The sequence below is a fragment of the Podarcis erhardii genome (genome assembly GCF_964252035.2).
Source record: "Podarcis erhardii genome assembly, chromosome: 5".
In the NCBI taxonomy this organism is placed as follows: domain Eukaryota; kingdom Metazoa; phylum Chordata; class Lepidosauria; order Squamata; family Lacertidae; genus Podarcis; species Podarcis erhardii.
This window is the reverse complement of record NC_138509.1, coordinates 23,386,545-23,407,894: the sequence shown is the minus strand read 5'-3', so window position 1 is coordinate 23,407,894 and position 21,350 is coordinate 23,386,545. Positions and strand designations below refer to the sequence as shown.

General features: G+C 41.3%; 1 protein-coding gene across 1 annotated transcript in view; it reads left to right on the top strand.

Annotated features, from left to right (window-relative positions):
* The first annotated feature begins 123 nt into the window (after positions 1-123).
* The window catches only part of PARG (poly(ADP-ribose) glycohydrolase), a 68,830-nt gene continuing 47,603 nt past the window's right edge, over positions 124-21,350 (top strand). Inside the window, exons 1-7 of the mRNA XM_081861157.1 lie at positions 124-717; positions 2,794-2,860; positions 3,659-4,660; positions 6,535-6,718; positions 7,556-7,678; positions 10,325-10,408; positions 15,737-15,811. Of these exons, the coding sequence (XP_081717283.1) occupies positions 489-717; positions 2,794-2,860; positions 3,659-4,660; positions 6,535-6,718; positions 7,556-7,678; positions 10,325-10,408; positions 15,737-15,811 (1,764 nt within the window). The 5' untranslated portion in view covers positions 124-488. The remainder of the gene's footprint in view (positions 718-2,793; positions 2,861-3,658; positions 4,661-6,534; positions 6,719-7,555; positions 7,679-10,324; positions 10,409-15,736; positions 15,812-21,350) is intronic.

Sequence of the window (21,350 nt, the reverse complement as noted above, 5' to 3'; positions counted from 1 at the left end):
AAAGCGACTCCGCGACGCCGGCGCGCGAGGCTGCTTCGCGTGCGTCTCTAGTTCCGCTTTACGACGGCGGCGCTCTCTTGCTTTCCGGCTCGGCCGGGAAACGGGAAGCGGCGGGCGGAGAGGGAGGCCGTCGACGAAGGCTGGTTCCCTCAGCTTGGGGAGCGGGTCCGAGAGAGGCGGGGGGTCGTTGGGGGTGGACGGAGAGAAGCGGCGCGGAGCCTCGAGCGGCCTAAGAAGCCCTCGCAACGGCTGGGAGGGCCGGCGTGCGTGCGCGCGGGCGTGCGTGCGGGTGCCCGCCTCGCCCCCCTCAGCCGGGAGAATGTGGAAGGGAACTTTCCCCGTCGCCTTTCCCCCTCACGGAGCCCCTTCGCCGCCCCCGGGCCCGCTTTCCCCCCGGTGGTGACCCTGTCGTCGTCGTCCCCCACTTCCACCGGGGCGTGTGAGGCGAGCGGAGGAGGGTCGGAGGGCGGGTGCTGCTCCCCCCAAGCATGAGTGCGGGGTCTGACGCCCCCAGGAAAAGGATCAGGTCGGACCCCCCGCTCGCCCCCTCTGCCGTCGGCGTCAGCAGCAGCAGCAGCAGCAGCGGCTCGGAAGAAGAAGCGCAGCCCCCTTCCTGGAAGAGGAAAGTGACCCCGTGGCAGCCGCCTCTTCCCTTCAGCAGGGAGCAAAGGTCCAGCAGCAGCAAAGCCAGCCCCGCAGTCACAGTGGGGAACAAAGGTTGGCATCGCCGTGGGGATCCTTTCTCTACAAAAAGAAGGGGGGAAACTCCATTCTTAGTCACTTGCTTTTCTTGTCTGGTTTGCTGGGGTGGGGAAAGGGGTGTGTGCATTTCCATTTCCCGCACATCAGTTGCATGGGGTTCCAATGCCACAGCTGCCCTCATGCTCTCCACCCAAAAGCCAAGTGCTTTGGGGTTTACGGTGCCAGCCTCGATCCCTGTGCTCTGCTTGGGAGAAAGGTTACGGCCCTTCCAAGCCGTTTATGTCAGGATCACACTTGGGTTTGAGGCTGTGGTCCACAAGATGTGCTGCAACTTGGAAGAGAACCTAAGGGTCATCTAGCTCACCCCCCTGCAATGCCAGAATCTTTTGCCCGGCATGGGACTCGAACCCATGGGCCTGGGATTTAAGAGTCTTGTGCTCTACCAGTTGATGGAAACGGGCCCACTGAATAAAGCGATATTCGTTTCTTACTCGGCATGCGTAGGATTGGGCTGTAAAGTAGACAGATTCGGCATAGTCGCTTGCGGTAACTTAAAATAAGTTCTGATGCTTTTGTCACATTACCTTTAAAAACTGAAAATCATTGTCCTGCTTTTATAATGTCGTAGTTTGACAAGACAGTGGTTCCATCTAAGAAGAGTGGTCACTTCTGCTTTACAGAATATGCTGCAATTAAAAGGGAAGCCATATAAGACCATTCTTGGCTTTGGTGTTCATTTGACAAGAATTAACTGACAAGAGTATCTGATTAGTCAATTTATTGGCAGCACAGTTCTGTATAATGTTGTTCTGCAACTCTTATGAGTACTTGGAACAAAGGGTACGCTTCTGAATTTGATTGTTTTAGCATCTTAGATTAGTTGTTGAGGCCCTGGTAATGTGTGTTTAGGAAGGCCAGAATGTATTAAGATAATTATTATTTGATCAAGATTGATGAAAGATAGGAACTATCTACTACAGTGGTACCTCGGGTTACATACGCTTCAGGTTACATATGCTTCAGGTTACAGACTTCACTAACCCAGAAATAGTACCTCTGGTTAAGAACTTTGCTTCAGGATGAGAACAGAAATCGTGCTCTGGCAGCAGGAGGCCCCATTAGCTAAAGTGGTGCTTCAGGTTAAGAACAGTTTCAGGTTAAGAACGGACCTCCGGAACGAATTAAGTACTTAACTCGAGGTACCACTGTACAAAGAAAGTTGCTTGGTAAAACTCAAAGTTGTGAATAAAAATTCTCAGCCTGAGAAGGGATACATTGTTGGTATACAGTGGCATAAGTGTCTTGTGGCACTTGAAAAACTGACCCAGTTATTATGGCATGAGCTTTCATGGGCAAAGGCATACATATTTCATGGAATCCATACAGTGTAGTGAAGGTGTCAGAATTATACACACTTGGGTGTGTAAGGCGTGAGTCCGAGAGAATTTGAGTGGAGCTTCCTTTTAAAGCAGAATTGGAGCTTCTGTTACTGAAGAAATCTCTTGATTTGCAGTGCTCTTTTTAGCTTTTCTTAGCACAACAGTTTCTCAAGGCATTGTTTCAAATACACTGGTCGTCTCTCTTTCATTGTATCAGTTTTGGACAGTTTTATTTTTGAATAATTCAAATAGTACAAACTATTTGATTGTACATATAAATTCATCCAACTTTCTGTTTAGTAATAACCTGAAAATAGCATCTGATTTAATAGTTCTGAATTTGCTTTACCTTCATGGAATAAAGCATGAACAGAATTGGAGAAGAGATGACCCAATAAATGCCATTTCTAGTGCACATTTTTATTAAATAACTGGTGGTATTAGTACTGGTAATTTGATTACTCGGATAACCTATTGTTATCATATCATACAGATATGCTTGTCAGGAAGTATGATTGGCTGCAGCTGCCTTTTGAGCATGCTTCACTCACTTACCAGAGTTAGCTAAAGTACCATGAAACAAGTTTGGAGTTTGCAGAAAATTCAGATGCCAAGACAATTATAAAATATAATATTGTATCTCTTTTGGTTTTAAAATAGGAAGCTGGTTGTTGCAATATATTGTACTGTGGTTCTTCTTTCCCCCCTCTAGTTTACAAACAAAGGAGGATTACCTCTTGGATGGAGAATAAAGGACCCAAAACAGTGGAGTCAAAAAGGTAAAAACAGAAAACAGGGGTAATTTATTTATCCAGAATGTAACAAAATGAGAGAAAAGGAATCATAATCAAAATATGCCTGGTGCTTCTGTTCATTCTACACTTACTGCGTCTCCACCCCCATCATTCAGCCCGGACACTGAGGTTCAGCTCCGAGGGTCTTCTGCTGGTTCCCTCACTGCAAGAAGTGAGGTTACAGGGAACCACGCAGAGGGCCTTCTCGGTAGAGGCGCCCGCCCTGTCAAGGAAATAAACAACTATCTATCTTTTAGAACACATCTGAAGACAGCCCTGTTTAGGGAAGCTTTTAATGTCTGATGTTTAATTGCTTTTTATTATTATTATTAATTCTGTTGGGAGCCACGCAGAATGGCTGGGGAAACCCAGTCAGGTGGGCAGGGTATAAGTAATAAATTATTATTAGCCGCAGCATTTTGCTCCAGCTGCAGCTTCTGGACAAGGCGCAAGGGTAGCCCCACATTGAATGCATTGCATTATCAAGTCTTGAGGTTACCAATGCATGAACTTGCTCTTTTGAGCCCTGCCTTTGATGGCTGCTGAAATTTAACTGGGTGTGTTGAGCCGGTGGGCCCTGGGCACGGGGAATGCTTGATACCTTAAAGAAGGTGGTGTGGCAACTACTGAAGAAAATGGCCTTGGACTCAAAAGAATTGCAACAACTTTATTAAAATATTGAAGCGTTACTATAGCCTTAATTTGTGGGAAGATAAACATCAGTTTTACCTTTGGTTATGGGTCAACATTTTATTTGTATTTGTGTTGTTTTTCTTTTTACAGCTCACAAAACAAAACTTGCAGCGCAGAAGCAGAGCCGAAAATGACATTTGTAAAACAAGACAATGTTTTTGAACATGAAGTGAAAAATGCTGAGGATGTTCTTCAGCAGGGCTGTTCCAGATTACCTGTGGAAATGAATTCCAAGCATGTGGCCTTGCCTCAGACTGCCGCCCTGCGTAATTGGGAAGCCGAGCAGCTAGGTAGGGATCAGCTTTCAGAAGCAGAGTCTTTGAAAGGAATCCAAACTGGAGACCAGTTGAAAAATGCTAATGCTAATCAAACACATAAAACTGGCAGTCAGGCCCACCGGGGTTGTAATGAAAATCAGGAAAACTGTACTCATAGGAAACTTTCATCAGGCAGCCCTGTGAAGGTAGCAAATATAAAACAGCCATCAAAAGACTATGATCCGGAAAGGCAAGCAACTTTGCAAAATTTGCAGCCGTTTAAGAACTACAACTCTGAGCATGTAACTTGCATAGCTGTTGAGTCAGAGGAGGTGGATGTAGTGCCTGAGAGCCCACTTTCAGATGCAGGCTGTGATGCTTGCTCACCTGATTTGTATGCCACTCAGAAAAGAGATCAAGGATGCTGGGGGGAATCTCCTTCTTTTGAGAAAGAGAGTGAACCTGACTCACCAATGGATGTAGATAATTCCAAAAACAGCTGTCAGGGCTCAGAGGCTGATGAAGAAACCAGTCCACTTCTTGAGGACCGAGAAGACATTGATGTGCCAAAAGCACCAAACAAATCCTCACGGTTTCGAAAGGCAGATGCTGACCTGGATTCAAGAAAGTCACAATCCCGGAGAGGTGAAGGTGCTCGATTTAATCTCCACTTGGAAGGGATGGATAATCAAGTCAAACAGGGTGAAACGCCCACTGAATCACCTGGGATATCACTAGCTGTGTCATCAGAATGCAAAGGTGCCAAACATTGTGGGAGGAAGGACTCTAAAATTACTTCCCATTTCATGAGGGTTCCCAGGACAGAGGAGAAAAGGTAATCTGTCTCCCCTTCTTCTTTCCATACTATTGCACTCAAGTAGCACTGCAGTTAGAATTTCATTCTTGCCTATATAGTAAAACTTTACATCTATGAAAACAGGCATGAAAACATGTCTAATTCAGTGTTACTTTAACATGAGCTATTGCATAAGCTAAGGCTTGTGCAGCAACCACAACTCCTACTGGACAGATATAACTGCTCTGGTAACTTCCAGGTTAGACTACCTTAAGGCCTTCTTTGTGGGATGCCTTTGAGGATTGATCAGAAACTTCAGTTTGTTTAAAATACAGTTGTGAGCCTAAATGGAACCAGCTGTAGCAGAGGTGGTAAACTGGATCATCCAGACTTCTACCCACCTTGGGTCATTTTGACAAGTGCAAGGGGCCACCCACCTGACAATCACCAGAAGCAATGCTATCAGCTGGAACGTTTTCCTTTGCTTGTACAGTTTGAAATCAAACCATACAGGCAAAGGTACAGGGTTTTGCATGCATCACCAATCTGCTGATTGGTGGTGCCTGCAAATCCCACTTACGGCAGGGAGTCGTATCCTTTCCTGCCTTGCATCTGTCTTATACGATGACAGGTGTAGGACGGGTTGGAGTGACTTGAAGAAAATGGCTCCGCAGGCCAAACTAGGGCTCCTGCCATGCCTAATTAGACCTGTGATCAGGAGATTTCCCACCACTGGACTACAGGGATCATAGTATCTCAGCAGGTCCTAAACAGTTTCATTTTGATGCATGTGAAAGTGTTGGTGCTTACATTTAAAGCTCTAAATTGCTTGTGACTAGGGTATCTAAAGGATTGTCTATTTCCACATGAATGGAATGTTTCGCCCTTTTGCTGGTTTTTTATTGATATTCTATTATTGTTAATAATCGTAGAGTTGGAAGGGACCTTGAGGATTATCTAGTCAAACTCGCTGCAATGCAAGAATATGCAGCCTGTCAATATGGGGATTGAACACACAAATTTGGCGTTATCAGCACCATGCTTTAACCAACTGAGCTAATTTGTTTCATTATGGGTTGTGTGTGTGAGAGAAATTGTTAGCTGCTTTGGGAGCTACCTGCTGAAGAGCTGTATATAAATTATTTTCATAAATGAATAAATTTTGTGTATCCTGCAAACATCTCCCACGATTAACTGAATATGCTCACTTGAGTTTATCATGTGTCCATTGTTTTAGGACAGCAGGTGAGCATTTTGAATGTACAGCAAATCCCCTTACCCACCACTCAGCACTAATTTTCTTTAAAAAAAAAAAAACTTCAAGTGATGACTTGGATATGTGAAATAGTCATCATAGATTAAACATCATAAACGTCATTAAACATCATAGCTGTTTCCTATTACTTGATATCACCTCAAACACAGTACTTTTCAAGAAAGGTGGTTCACTCATGCAATTGTGAGCTGCATGTCATGTGACAAGAAGAAATGTATTACCAAATGATGCATTACTGGATGATATGCATGTTCATATGCTCAGCCTGTGTGTGTGTGTGTGTGTGTGTGTGTGAGAGAGAGAGAGAGAGAGAGAGAGAGTGTTCAATTTTGCTTCCCCTCCCTCCAAAATACAAGGATTTTTATGGAGGGGGTGAGCATAAGTGCCTCTGAGAATATTATATTTTGCCCCCACTGTGTAATAATAGTTCCTCTGTTTATATTTTGGAGAGAATGAAATTATTTCTGTTAGATAAAAAGCATCAGGCTAGTTTACATGATGCAAACATACTGCATTACTGGTTTTGAATGTTAGTAAGACATCTAGAGAAAAAACCCCATATGTTTGACACTAAGAGTCTCTGTTCAGCGAAAAAGGCATGCGTAAGATGATAATTTAACTTTCATTTTAATGGCAGGAATGAACAATGTGAATTAAAGCCGCCTCGACCAGGAAGGAAGATTGCTAAATATACTCCTCCTCCACTTCCAACTAATAAAAAATGGTTTGGGACACCAATTGAAGAGATGAGAAGAATGCCAATGTGTGGGACTCGTCTGCCACATTTGAGGCCATCTGCCAATCATACAGTGACAATCAGAGTATGAAAATCCAAGTTGCTCTACCAACAAAGCTTCCTTTGTAAATTAAAACTAGACAGTTATTGTTCTCTTCATAAAGTCTGGATTAAGTATTGATTCAGCAGGTTGTGGAGGTCTTTAGATTGCCATGCCTTGAGAATAGTAGACCCTAGAATTCAGAAGAGCAGCATTTAGGGGCTAACTACCTGTTGCACACAGGTGTAAATGTTCATGCGCTGTTGCCATCTTCAGGAAGGGATGAGTGAGATCACAGAAGTGTGGAGGGCAGGCACTTAAACACGTTTCCACCTGTAACTTAGCTCAAAAATGCCTCTTTGTTCTTCTAGAGGGAGAGCTGTTTGTTAAGTAGCTCTGCATAGCATTGCAGCCTAAGTTAGAACTACCTACAGTGGTACCTTGGTTCTCTAACGGCTTAGTCGTCGAACAAATCGGCTCCCGAATGCCACAAACCCGGAAATAAGTGTTATGGTTTGCAAACGTTTTTCAGAAGCTGAACATCCGATGCAGCTTCTGCTTGAGTGCAGGAAGCTCCTGCAGCCAATCGGAAGTTGTGCCTTGGTTTTCAAACGGTTTCGGGAGTAGAATGGACTCCCGGAACGGATTAAGTTCAAGAACCAAGGTACCACTGTACTTTTGCATAGTATTGAATATGTTTCTTTTGGTGTAATGCAAATTCTTGCATATTGCATAGACTGGACATTATTGCCTGTGTATTTTTGGATATGTATTTATATTTTAAGTTTTAATGTGCACTGTACTTGCAGATAAGAACACAGGTAATTTCTTCCTTTTTGTAAGATTTAATACAGTGCTCCTTACATATTTTCTCTGTTGCAGGTAGATCTTTTGAAGGAAGGAGAAGTGCCTAAACCTTTCCCAACACATTATAAGGATTTGTGGGACAATAAGCATGTTAAGATGCCTTGTTCAGAACAAAATTTATATCCTATAGAAGATGAGGTGAGGCATGCTAAAAATTTGGGCGATAAAACTTTTGTCAGGCTAAAAACTCCACCAAGTTTCTTAGATATGCTCTAAATTCATAATCATAAATTATTGTGGCTTTAGATGATTTGTTCAAGTTTGATAACTATTCTAATGCATGTGATGTATTGCACTACATTTAGTGTATGAATCCAGATTATTGTGTGACAGAATGACAGCTCATTTTCCTGCCTGCTACTTTTAAATATGATTGCTTAGCACTGATAAAGTGTTTGTATTATGAGTGAAGATAAAGTTGCCATAAACGACCCTTACTTCTTGCTACTGTGGCTTGCATTGAGAAAGTTAACACAGTATGTGCATGCCAATATATTTCCATGGGCTACAAAAATCCATGGTTCCAAGCTATTCTATTTCAGCAGGGCAACAAATGAACAAACTTTGAGCCAAATAAGTATATGTAAATATTAGAAGCTGTTTATTCGGTACTTGAGCTTACGGTAGAATTTGAGGTGGGTGATATTGGTTTTTGTAATTCCACGCTTACTTTTCATTTTTTTAAAGTATAGCTTCCCATCCCAAAGGTTCACAGCAGTTGATTTTACAGCGTAGAAAGGATTTGCAGAGGTTCATAGAACATTACAGACAGAGCATTGGAAGATTTCAAAAGCATATGTGTTGCTTTTATGAGTCATGTAGTCAATCTAGTGTTCTCCTTGTGTCAGTGGCCAGTTTGATTCCTCCGAAAAGCAGGACATGAGATTGATTCTCCCCCTTTGTTGCTAGTGTATGATATTCAGCAAACTTGCTTCTGTATATAGTGGACAGTTCCCCATTAATTTGATTAAGCTACTGGAAATCTCCACGTTTTGTTGATAGTGAAGTCCTTGATTAGTTATGTGGCATGTGAAGAAGTACTTCCTTTTTGTCCTTCCTGAATCCGCTGCTAAATGACTTCACTAAGCATAAAGACAAAGACACCATATAATCATACTATTTTGCTGTATGGAAGACCTTTGTTATCATTCTGCTGTATATACAGTTTATTTTTCTAGAGTCCACAAAGACTAAAAAATGCTGAATACTGAGTTGTTTGATATACCTGACCTTTGGAAGAGTCATTTTACCTTACTTTAGAGCCAACTTAAGTGTTCTTGTACAGCTTTCAGAAAAAATGTGTGAAAGCCAAGCATTTCAAGAGTTTGCAAACATTGATACCATGGTGACCAATAATTTAACGCTATAATTAGTGTGTAGTCTCCTTTCCTGACCCCCCCCCCCTTGTTTTTGTTTGTTTAAACATGCTGGCATTTTCCCTATTAGTAGCTAAACTATCATGTTGGATCAACCTCTGCTGCTGAATCACTAATTCTGCCACATCTCCCCATAGTCATCTGATTCACTGACTGAATGGGAACTAGCTGCAGCATTTTATTTTCCTCAGTCCTTGTTCTTGCTTCTGTGCTTACCTATGTCTGCAGCTCTCCTCTTTGCCTCCACCTTACCAGAATCGAACGCCAGTCCCTCAGCCCCTCTTCAGGTACCAGAGTCCACTTGTAACTGGCCTCAATTTTTCCTCTGGAGGAGGGATGAAATTAGACATTTTCCACCAATCCCTTCAGCATTGTTCTTCCAAGGTTGATTGAAGAAAAAGCTATCTGTAGCTACTATAGGAAAGGGTCTTCAGCAGAAAAACCTGGAGTAGACTTTCTTTTTTGTTTTGTGGGAAAAATGATGGTATTCACTACTTGTCTTTTTAGCCATGAAAACATATTGTATTGTTTCTCGAAATAAATAAAGCTTTGTGTTGCGGGATGTGTGTAAAGCAGGGGAACACACTGATTCCCAGACCATTCGCGTGCCGGATTGAGAAGGTGATTGGGCCACATCCGGCCCCTGGGTCGTAGGGTGCCTACCCCTGGTGTAAAGAATGAAGAACAGTAAGAGCTGTTCAGCCATGGACCAGTTTCCCATAGGAGGTTGTGGACTCTTCCTTGGAGGATTTTAAGCAGAGGTTAGATGGCCATCTGTCATGGATGCTTTAGCAGATATTCCTGCATTGCAGGGGGTTGGACTAGATGACCCTTGGTATCCCTTCCAACTCTACGATTCTGTGAATCTTCCTATGGCAGGAAAGTTGGAAAGGTCTGTGTGAGACAATATTAATTGTGAATTGCTGCTGAGTTGGAGTTGAGGGGAAAACAAGGGCTACATTTTGCAAAGTGGGAGTCTTAATTATGTACAGCTCCTAGAGAGATGAGAGCAGTCTTAATTTTTGGAAAGAGCCTTTGAGAGAGTCAGGCTTTTAGGGGAGGTATTCCATTTGCCCTGTAAGTTTTCATCCTGTATTCTCTTTGAGCAGCAGGCTGTATTTGCTTAGGCCAAAGGGTAAAACACATTGCATGTGCTAAGAAGTGCATCTATAGTATACCCACTAGTTAATGAAAATAATTGTTGGCTACCGTATCAAATTTCAGTTTATGGACAGTTTATGTGAATTCTAAAGCTGAACCAATAGATCTCTCCTCTTTTCCTCCATAATTGTGACACAATTACCAAGTAGGCAATCATTCTATTCCAATTCACTATTACTTTCCTGTTAGTTGTGAGCCTGAATATAATTTTCTAAGCTGAATCTTAAATATTATTTTCTTTCTTAAGAATGGTGAAAGAACTGCTGGAAGTCGATGGGAATTAATCCAGACTTCACTGCTTAAGAAGTTCACCAGCTCCCGTGATTTGAAGGTAAGGCGTAAAAACACTATGCTTTTTTAAAAAAATAATTGGCTGCATTTGGTTGTCATGCTAAACCATAATTTAGCATGATGTGAACCAACATATGCAAGCAGGTCCCCTTTCCTCCTCCGGCACTGTGGCTAAGAGGAATTTGGAAACTTTCTCTTCAGTTTTGCCTAACCATAACTTACCTTATCATCTGGGCTGACAAACTGGTTTGAAAGCCAGTTTGAAATAATGGTTTCATCAAAGAGATTTCTACCTATTGCCATAGTAAGAAAATTGGAAATGTTGGAAGTTTCCACTTAACAATATTAGAGAGTGGATGACCTGATTTAGTATGGTTACATTTTTGCACTCCCCAAAGCGTGAGGATATCCAGTTGATTTCGTGATTTGGAGAGGTGACATGTTTGAACTGCTGATTACCCAAACCATCAGATATGCTACCATTTCCTCTTATCTTGGCAACTGGCAAGGTACACGCAGCCTGTGATTTGGGTGGCTTAACAAAATCAAAACTTTGGAACTCTTTGGGGAAATTCTAAAACTGAACAAATATTCCTCTGCTAGTTTCCTCCAAACAGGTTGTTTAAGAACAGGTGAAAGTACAATGATATTTCTCATGTTTCAACTCAATCACCTTTTAGCCCCTGACCATTAGGTCCAGTCGTGGCCGACTCTGGGGTTGCGGCGCTCATCTCGCTTTATTGGCCGAGGGAGCCGGCGCACAGCTTCCGGGTCATGTGGCCAGCATGACTAAGCCGCTTCTGGTGAACCAGAGCAGCGCATGGAAACACCGTTTACCTTCCCGCCGGAGTGGTACCTATTTATCTGCTTGCACTTTGACGTGCTTTCGAACTGCTAGGTTGGCAGGAGCAGGGACCGAGCAACAGGAGCTCACCCCGTCACGGGGATTCAAACCACCGACCTTCTGATCGGCAATTCCTAGGCTCTGTGGTTTAACCCACAGTGCCACCCGTGTCCCATACCAATCACCTTTTAGGGCTTCTATTTACAGTTGCATGAGATGCATAACAAGTAGAATTGTGTGGTCTGATTATATAGTATTTTTAAAAATAATATCTCTTTACAATAGAATGAATAAAATGCCACGAAAAATACTTTTAAATACTAAATTTCAGTTCAATGGTTTTAAAAATAAACAAATCCTGTCAATAGCACTTTTAATTCATGTAGAGCAATTCAACCAGTTGACTATCTGAACCTGCAAAAGCATTGGAACCAGTACTTTTTTCCTAAGAAAAAAAAAGAGGTGCCAGAACTCACCGTGAGTTCTTATAATGGCAATGGCGCGCATCTGAGAGGTGCTGGAACTGGGTTCTGGTGAGTTCCAGTGGAAAAAAGCCCTGATTAGAACTATGAGTAAGATTCAGCTTCCCTTTTGTCCTTTTTAGCTAGAATACTGTTCCTGTGTCATAGCAATCTAAGCCAAAACAAGCCCACAACTGTTGTCATGCTTCATTTGTCTTTTAACTGAATGAAATGATCTCATTTTCAATATCTATATTAATTAGCAGTCTCCTTTTCATACCTAGGTCTTTTATCTGCAACAGGGGAGACATGTTTATTATACACGTCCATCTTTTTTCCTTCTTTTTTCCAGATGCAAAGGACAAAAACCTTTTACCTCCAGTGTTGTATAGAAGAAGAAATTTTGGCAGGTAGTGAGAAATGCTATAGTTGAAATTCCATCCTCTATACAACTATGAAAAGTAAAGGAATACTGGCCTCTCTTTGTCTTAAAAGCATAATAATAAAAGTGGTATGACATCACAGTACAACCCACCTTAGGTCAGGATGTGACCCACCAGTTAACTGGAAACCAGTGACATATAGAGAGAGCAGCGAAATGTTTATGCTGATCTGTGGAGAATAGTCACTTTGTGCAGAGGTTTCTTACCTCCTAAAAATATTAGGCCATTTAGAAACTGAAAAATCTAATACTTGCAAATAACTTGTTGTTTCACATAAAACACTATGTATTAGCAGCAATTGGCCAGCTGCCTTTTGAACCAGGAAATAATTGAGTTAGTACAATGTAACTGGAAGGTGTTAGCAGTTCGAAAGCACGTCAAGTGCAAATAGATACAGTCATGCCTCAGGTTAAAGTAGCTTCGGGTTGAGCATTTTCAGGTTGTGCTCTGCGGCGACCCGGAAGTAACAGAACGCATTACTTCCGGGTTTCGCCGCTTGCACATGCGCAGATGCTCAAAATTACGTCACGAGCATGTGCAGACACGGCGAATCACAACCCGCACACTCGCAGAGGCGGGTTGTGTTCGCTTCAGGATGCGAACGGGGCACCAGAACGGATCTCATTCGCATCCAGAGGCACCGCTGTAAATAGGTACTGCTCCGGCGGGAAGGTAAATGGCATTTCCGTGCGCTGCTCTAGTTCTCCAGAAGCTGCTTACTCGTGCTAGCCACATGACCCGGAAGCTGTCTGCGGACAAACGTCGGCTCCCTCGGCCTCTCGAGCGAGATGAGCGTGCAACCCCAGAGTCGTCCACAACTAGACCTAACAGTCAGGGGTACCTTTACCTTTAACTGGAAGGTGTACATAAGCTTGGGTAGATTCTTTTTTAAGAACATGTTCAGAAAGCCAAACTGGTCAAAATCACTGAAAGTATATTAAATAAATTTCCTGTAGGTGTTGCTGTCTTCAGATGTATGTCAGGTTACTTCTTTTGTTGGAAAAAACAGAAACTGGGCGTGTAGAGTATGTGCTTATAATTAGAGCATGTTCTCTCTTTGTTTTTTATGGCAATGTGTGGTTCTTGTTAAGGCCTTGCTGTAGGCCATTCACCATGCTGGAATGTGTAATCCATTATGGTGGAATTTAAAGCTGATAATCCTCATGGAAAAAATAGTTTTTTTCTTTAAGTATTCTTAATTTGAGCTTCCAAGATTCTCAGAACAGGGTGGTTTGCCATGATTGTATTCCTTTCCTGTCATCTATAGAAATAACTGTTTGACCCCATCTTGATACAGTTGCTAGAAAAGGGGTAGGTGGTTCAAGATGTTGATGAAGTGGAACTCAAATGAATGACTACATGCTTCACAGTTAAATGAACATCCATCAATTTTGCAAGATCCTACTGCATGAAAGATAGCACAGTGAAATATTGCTGTGCTGCACTTTGAGAATGATTAGTACAAATAGACTGTTTTATTGGACAGTCTGTATGCTATTGCATTGCATAGTATACTTTGTCAGCATTTTTTCCCCATCTTGCCTGAGGAAACTCTATGTTGTTGTAAACAAAAATTTGCCCTTTTTCCCTTATGGGGTATCCAAGAGCCCATATAGAGTCCTTACGTAGGTTCCCTATTGGTAGGAGAAAATAACAGAGGCCAACCAGAGAACACTGAGAAGCAAAGCAGCTAGTAAGCCTGATCTTTGTTGATCTGTTGCAACAGGGTCCTCCCTCACCACACACAGGAGGGAGGAGGAACCCAGAACAATGGTGCGCAAGGCCTTATATAGACATTTTAAATTCCCTGCCCTGGAGCTCAAGACCACCCCTCCATACATCACACATACATCACAGAAGGGGTGTAACCTAAGGCCACCCCCCAGATACATCTCTACCTACATCACAGAAAAGGAGGTCTAAAACAGAAATTTGATTGTTGTTTTTCTCCTGTCTTATCTCCTGTCTGGCAGGTTACTTGATTGGATACCCTGGGGAGCCTGGCCAGTCTTTTGTAATGATAAATACTTAGTTCCTGGGCCAGGGCACAGGCTCACACCCTATTCATATCTTAAGTCTTAAATCTTAAAATGATTTGTGAGGAAAGAGACAATGGGGAGGTTTCCCACTTTGATCTTGCAGAGAAAACATTTGCTCAGTTTGGGAATCAAAATGGTTTTGCTTGGTTGGTACACTTATGAACATTTAACATATACAGTGGTGCCTCGCAAGACGAAAAGAATCCGTTCCGCGATTCTCTTCATATAGCGGTTTTTTTGTCTTGCGAAGCAAGCCCATTGACAGCTTAGCGGATTAGTGCTATTAGCGGTCTAGCGGCTTTTAGCAATCAGCTGAGAAGCGGCTTATCAGCGGCTTAGCGGCTTAGGAAAAGGGCAAAAAAAGCAAAAAAAAACCCCGCGGGAACTCGCAAGATTTTTTCGTCTTGCGAAGCAACCCCATAGAGAAATTCGTTTAGCGAAGCGCCTCCAAAACGGAAAACCCTTTCGTCTAGCGGGTTTTCCGTCTTGCGAGGCGTTCGTCTTGCGGGGCACCACTGTATCTAAGACCTCAAAATTCCTATCACAATGTAGCAGACGGTCACTTTATGTTCTCATTCAAAAGGGTCAAAAGAGTGACCCTTAGGGACATGTTGCAGAGATAGTGGGAGTTAAGAAAATTGGAGAGCAGTGTAATAGACAGTGACATAGGCCTGAGTCTCTGGTATGACATTATTTTTATGTCCGAGCAGAATCTGGGTTGTGATGACCATTGAGGTTTTAATACATACAGTTCCCACCTTGGCTGAAGCCCAAGGAGAATTGGTTCCCAAGTCACAGGGCACCTGGTTGGAGCTCTTTGCATGAAATCGCAGTTACAAACAAAAGAAAACAAATAACATAAAAAGCTGGCTGGAGATTTGGCACAAAAGCTTATCAAAGGCTAAATGTGGATTGGAGGGGGGGGGGGACTAGCTTATGCAGGCTGGCAGCATTCCCTGTTTAAAAAGCTCTCATGCGAAATCCCCAGACTGCATTTTGAACTTAATGGAATTTAAAAAGTTATTGGGGGTGAGATGGAGAGAATTTCTGGAAAGGAAATACCGCCACGTGTTGATTACACTGTTCTGCAAGCACTGTGGTAATGAACCTGTTTAAGAGCCTTTCTGTATGATTATGTGTATAATTAGAAAATCTGAGTTAATAAGAGATATGAAATCAGCACAAATTGTGAAAATCAGACTGACCAAAGATTTTGAAAATAAATGCCATTACTAAAATCAATAGCAGTAAAAAGTATGTAACTGAAGAAAATAAATTCTGAATTTACTATTGGTAAGATTTTACCAGAATAAGGGTTGGATTGGCCTTTGCTGGGAATGAATTAAATTTGGGAAATTCTGTCCCAGGGTGGGAGGTATTGGACTGAATGGATCAATGGGTCCATTCTTGCAACTCTGTGTCTGCTGAAATTTTGCTTCTCCTTTATCTTCTTGTGACAGGGTATGTTTTCTAAGGATTGCTGAAAAATTGTCCAGAACTACTTGGACCAGCAGAGGGTGCTGATTTCTCAAAATTCAAGTTGTCCTACTGATCACCTTTTTATCACTTTTTGTTTCATAGGAAGCTATACTCAGATATAATGTTGCATATGCCAAGAAATGGGACTTCACAGCCCTTACTGAGTTCTGTGATAAGGTAACAAGCGTTTTTCATATTGGAAAATGAAATAAATATATATTTTGTCATTATTTGTTTCTTTGTCATTATTGTAATATAATTTATTTGTAATGTTAACCAGTAAATAAGTGAATGCACTTAGTGAAGCATGTGCAGAAGCGATAATTAGAGATAGAACAATGGGAACAGACTCCCAAGTTCAAGAATATGATGGATTGGGTTGAGAATGTCATCCAAAGAAAGTAGTATATGGTTTCAATGGCCTTTGCAGAAGAGGGAGTAGGGTTCAGTAAAAAGAGAATGGTGATGTTTTCTGGTTTATTAGAATAGTAAATTATTTTGAAATTTCTTAGAAATTTAAGGAGTAAAGCTAGAGTGACACATTCAAATAATTACTGGGTCATATGACATTACTTGAATGATTAAAACTAGAAGAAAAGGTGGTGACCTATTTAACCATCTTTTTGTTTGCATACTTGCACATGCACAAAACCCTCGCACAGTTAACTGACAGCTTTGAATTACTTCTGTCTATCCTTCAAAAACTGAAGAACTATATTGACTGTTCAGGCATGTACTTTAAAGAGAACTGACCTTATGCATAAGAGTTAAGTACTGCAAAAGCTTTGAGGTATTCTGTTAATTACCAAGGCAGCTGCCGAAAGCTTTGCAGTTCCAGAGCATGCTAGCTATTGAATGGAAATAGAGTTTCCTTGGGGACTAAATGGAGATGATTGCCGATTAACTTGAACATGCCAGCTGGAGTGAAATGCAGAGTTTGATCCCAGTGATACTGCAAGCTGACAGCCTCAACAATAGCTGATGTTTTGACTTGTTCATCTTCTACTCTTATTAATGCAAGATGTTTCATGTAGACTTAGCTTCCTTTTGCTTGAGGGACTAATAGTTTAAATCAGAGAACTGGCTGGACAGGGGACAAGGGAGAATAGTAAAGTACCACTGTACAATTCTTAAAATCCGTGTAACTGTGATCACTCTATAGATAATAAACTGTGACCCCAAAATGCCAGCTTCCATGGCAGCTTCTATCTTCTATCTACTACCTTTTTTTGATTTTTAATACAAATGAAGAAGTTTCTAGCCCTTGTGATTAGCGTTTATATGATTGTAGAAAAGAGAAGTCACAGTGATCAGAGGACTGTTGAAGCTCTCCTATGAGTAGAAGTTAGTGTTTGGGGCTTTTTAATTCAGAAAAAAGTGAGTTAGTGGGGGACATATTAGAGGTGTATACAATTATGTGGGGAAAGTGGTTTAGGAGAAGTCCTTTCCCTCTTCAAATATTAGAATATTATGAAGCTGAGTGGTAGAAGATTCAGGAAAGGAAGAGAAACCACTTTGCACAGCAGTCAATTAAATTGTGAATTTGCTACCACAAGAGATGGTGATGCCCGCCAACTTCGATGGCCTTAAAATAAAATTATACAAATTAATGGAAGGTGAGGATATTGATGGCTCCTAGTCTCAGTATTATGGTTTGTTACATGCTGTTTCTGATGCTGGAAGTATCTAAATTATCAGTTGCTGGAGAAGATGAAAGGAAGAGGACCAGTGTGCTTTGGTCCTGCTTGTGGCCACTGTTGGAAATAGGGTGCTGGACTAGATAAATGTTGGATCTAATCCATCAGGACGTTAGGGTGGCAGAATCTCTGTATGTGTGTACACGCACAATTAAAGTGTCCACAATGTATTAGGTAATTAGACTGTGAAGGGCTAGAGGGGGGTTGGGTATTTTTTTGGTGGGGGGTTAGCCCTCAAACAAGGAAAGTATATATGAAGGCACAGATGTTCTTATGTAGTAGGAGGTATCTTCTGGTCATGCCCAGGAGGTCTTTGTATGAGTAGTAGGGGTGGAATGGAATTTTGTCTATGTTGAAGTTGAGGCCCATTGGTTTGTTTGAGCCTATTTTGTGAAGGAATAGTAAGTGGACTATGGAGGTGCCTATGATAAGAAACGGGAGTCTGAAATGAAGGGTAAAGAACTGAGTTAGAGTTGTGTTGTCTACTACAAATCCACCTCAGACGCATTCTACTAAGGTACTTCCTATGTACAGTACTGCAGAAAGGAGGCTGGTGATGGCAGTGGCTCCTCAAAATGATATTTGTCCTCAGGGTAATACACATACCTTAGAATGTTGAGTGATAAAGTGATACTAAATCCAAATATGTACTTCTGCTTGAGGAAACAAGAGAACTGCTGTGGAACTTACTAATAATAGCATTGTGCAAACCTTTCCACTAGCATTTGAGCAAGATATTTTGTAGCTATGTACTAGCAGCTATTTTCTTTCAGTAGAGTCCTCTAAAGATGAGAATCTATTTTAGTAAAAATGACATCTTATCAATCAATCAATCAATCAATCAAATCTGCTAATGTTGGTTTTCCATTTACCTGCTGCTGGAAGTAATGAGCTGTATTTTATGGCTCACTTGTGTCACGTTCCACTAAATTAAATCTCAAACATTTACTCCGATAATTTATATTCCTAATGTATCAGTTCACTTAATTTGCCTGTTTCTCCTCCCAAAGGAATTGTAATAGATTTCCAATAAGTTACAGAATAATGTACTAATGAATGCTTTTAGAAGCCTGTATCTTTAATCAAAGATTTATTTTTCATTCTTCTCTGATGTTTAACAGTTATATAAATGAAAGGTAAATTAATGAAATAGTGCATTTTTTTGCTATTCACGAGGAGCAGCATTAAGTGAATAGTGTCTGGTTGGTTTTTTTTTAAGGGTGTATCTTATTTTATAGTAGTATTGCTTTTCAAAAGTAATGATCATTGTTGGCCTATGTTGCCCGTTAATTCTTTCTGATGAATGTACACAGTCCAGCCTTGATTATTCCCTAGTCATAAATAAGAGATGGAAGAACCTTTGGCCTCCATGCTATTAGGATCCCTTTCCATTTTAATTTAGCTCCCAGAGCTGGTCCTATTAATGAGACACATAAGGATTTATTGTTGACTTGAAATAAGTCAACAGTGATAAGGAGCCAACAGTAGCCTTACACAGGCACTGGGCGAGCTTAAATTTCCCTGGGAGTCACTAGGAGAAGATTAAGGTCATATGCAATTCAAGTTTGTGACATGCCCCCTTAACCAAATGCCAAGTTTATAATGCTGCAGTTTGCTTTCCAAATGAATGTTTGCTAGGAGCATCAATGGGTGAGACATTCAAGATCCTTGATTTTTTATAAAAATAATAATTCTACCCCTTTCTTGTTTTTCTCAGAAAGCAAAGCAATGGGAATGGGCCATTGATGTTATGAGACTGATCTTGTGCAGCAGCTGTTCTGATAAGAACATATGGGCTTGAAGTAGAGAGAGGTTAAATCTCTCTATATACTCTTCACTATTTAATTGACTTTTGGATGGGAAAGAGAGAATACGGCACTTTTCCTACTTCCTATTTCTGTTTCCTAGTCTGCATGTGAGTTGCTTTTGTGTCCGTGTGGAATGGTTGACTTCATTTAACCATGATAACATTAGACGAGGAAGGCTTTTAGAAAAGCACAGTACTAAATGACTGATGTTACTTGACAACACGGGACAAAATTAACCTATTTCTCAGACTTGCACATCTTGTAAGAAACTTAAAAAGGATCTTAGCTGAATGTACTTAAACATACACCTAAAATTGTAAGCTATTCAGACTAATATCTTTAATTAGAACTGAAACGTAAAACATCTGGCATGCTACAGCTGGGATAATATGACCATCTGGAAAAAACCTATAGATAGGGATTTTTCCAATATGTCAATAATGTATATCTCAAGAAGAGAGACCAGGATGTTAAATGCTTGTCTTGAGTTGTAGCTAAGCCTTTTCTATGATATTGCTGTTGATAGTCATTCTGTTATAATTTGTATATCTAGCCAAAGTGAGAAGCTCTATTTTCAGAGCAGAAATGCATACGGTTTGCCTATACGGTTGCCATATCTCCTAACTAAAGAGGACTGTACCCTGTTTGGTTTGCTGATGCACACTTGAAAGGGATAATATGAATGATCCCTCTTGTATGTCACTGTGGGAGCCAGCCTTTATATTCCTACAAGCTCACATCAGTGCATCTGTTTCCCCTTACCATCTGTGTGTGTGTGTGTGTGCGCGCGCACGCGTGCTGTGTAGATATTTAGATCAGACAAACGACTCTGTTGATTTAACAGTTGCTTGCACACTCAGAAAGCACTTACTTAGTATTTTTGTGGGTTTTTAAAAACACAACCAGTTCTACTAACATACTGAATTTGAGTGTGATAATCTAATGAAGACTTGCTAGCCTTGAGCTTTAGTTGAGGTAAGCAAGCATGATGCATACAAAATCATTAAAAAGAGTTATACAGTTATAAGACGAACGCCTCGCAAGACGGAAAACCCGCTAGACGAAAGGGTTTTCCGTTTTGGAGGCGCTTCGCAAAACGAATTTCCCTATGGACTTGCTTCGCAAGACGAAAATGTCTTGCGAGTTCCTGCGGGGTTTTTTTCCCTTTTCCTAAGCCCTAAGCCGCTTATCAGCTGATCCGCTGATAAGCTGCTTATCAGCTGATCCGCTAAAAACCACTAAACCGCGAATAGCGCTAATCCGCTAAGCTGTCAATGGGCTTGCTTCGCAAGATGAAAAAACCGCTATACGAAGAGCCTCACGGAACGGATTAATTCCGTCTTGCGAGGCACCACTGTAGTTTAATAAAACCTCAAACAAATCCGCACACCAATTCTGGAGCCCTCTGTCCTTCTTCCAGTATGTATTAAATATTATGTTTTTACAAGCAATATCTTGCCCTAAATAAGCATTGTTAATGTACCTCTGTGCACTTATGAGCACAAATTACTGCTTTTGTCACTGAAGTGATAAGCAGTTTATCTTGCCCCCACTTCATGATTATAATTCAGATATTTTTGTAAATGTCTGAAGAGAGCTTAAGATACCATGATTCAAGCTGGCTTGTTCCTGTTGGTTAAGTTGGCTGAGAGCAATAAGAATTCTCATCTGGAGATCCAAGATGGAAGAACTTGGGCTTACTGTGATGACCAGACATGGCTATCTTGTTTTATAATATGCAGAAATAGCCTTGTGTCTGACATTTAGGCCACTCTTTTACTCCTCTTCATTCCACAGAGTGTTGAGATCTGCTTGATCTAACATTGAAGTAAAGCTTAGGATTAATTTCTACTAGTAGTTACAAGGTCAAGTGCCTGCTATGGACTGCTCAATATAAGAGATTTGGTTGGAGTGAGAATGAAAAGAGTATGTTACATGGTGCAACATTTCGTTGGTTAAATGCTATATCTGCTCCAGCCTACTCTCTCCCCACATAGTGAAATCAGATGCAGGTTTTCAACTTGCACGCTACTTCACTACTTGTAGATTATGCTAACCACGCTGTTCCCAAATTTATTCGAATATAAAGTCTCCCAACCTTGTGGCATAGAACTGGGAAGGGAGCATGCAACTCCCCCAGCTACATCTCACATTAACGATTAAGGTTCTAGGTGTATTTAAACAAGTCACTATTTCCTCGGTCCTTGTCTG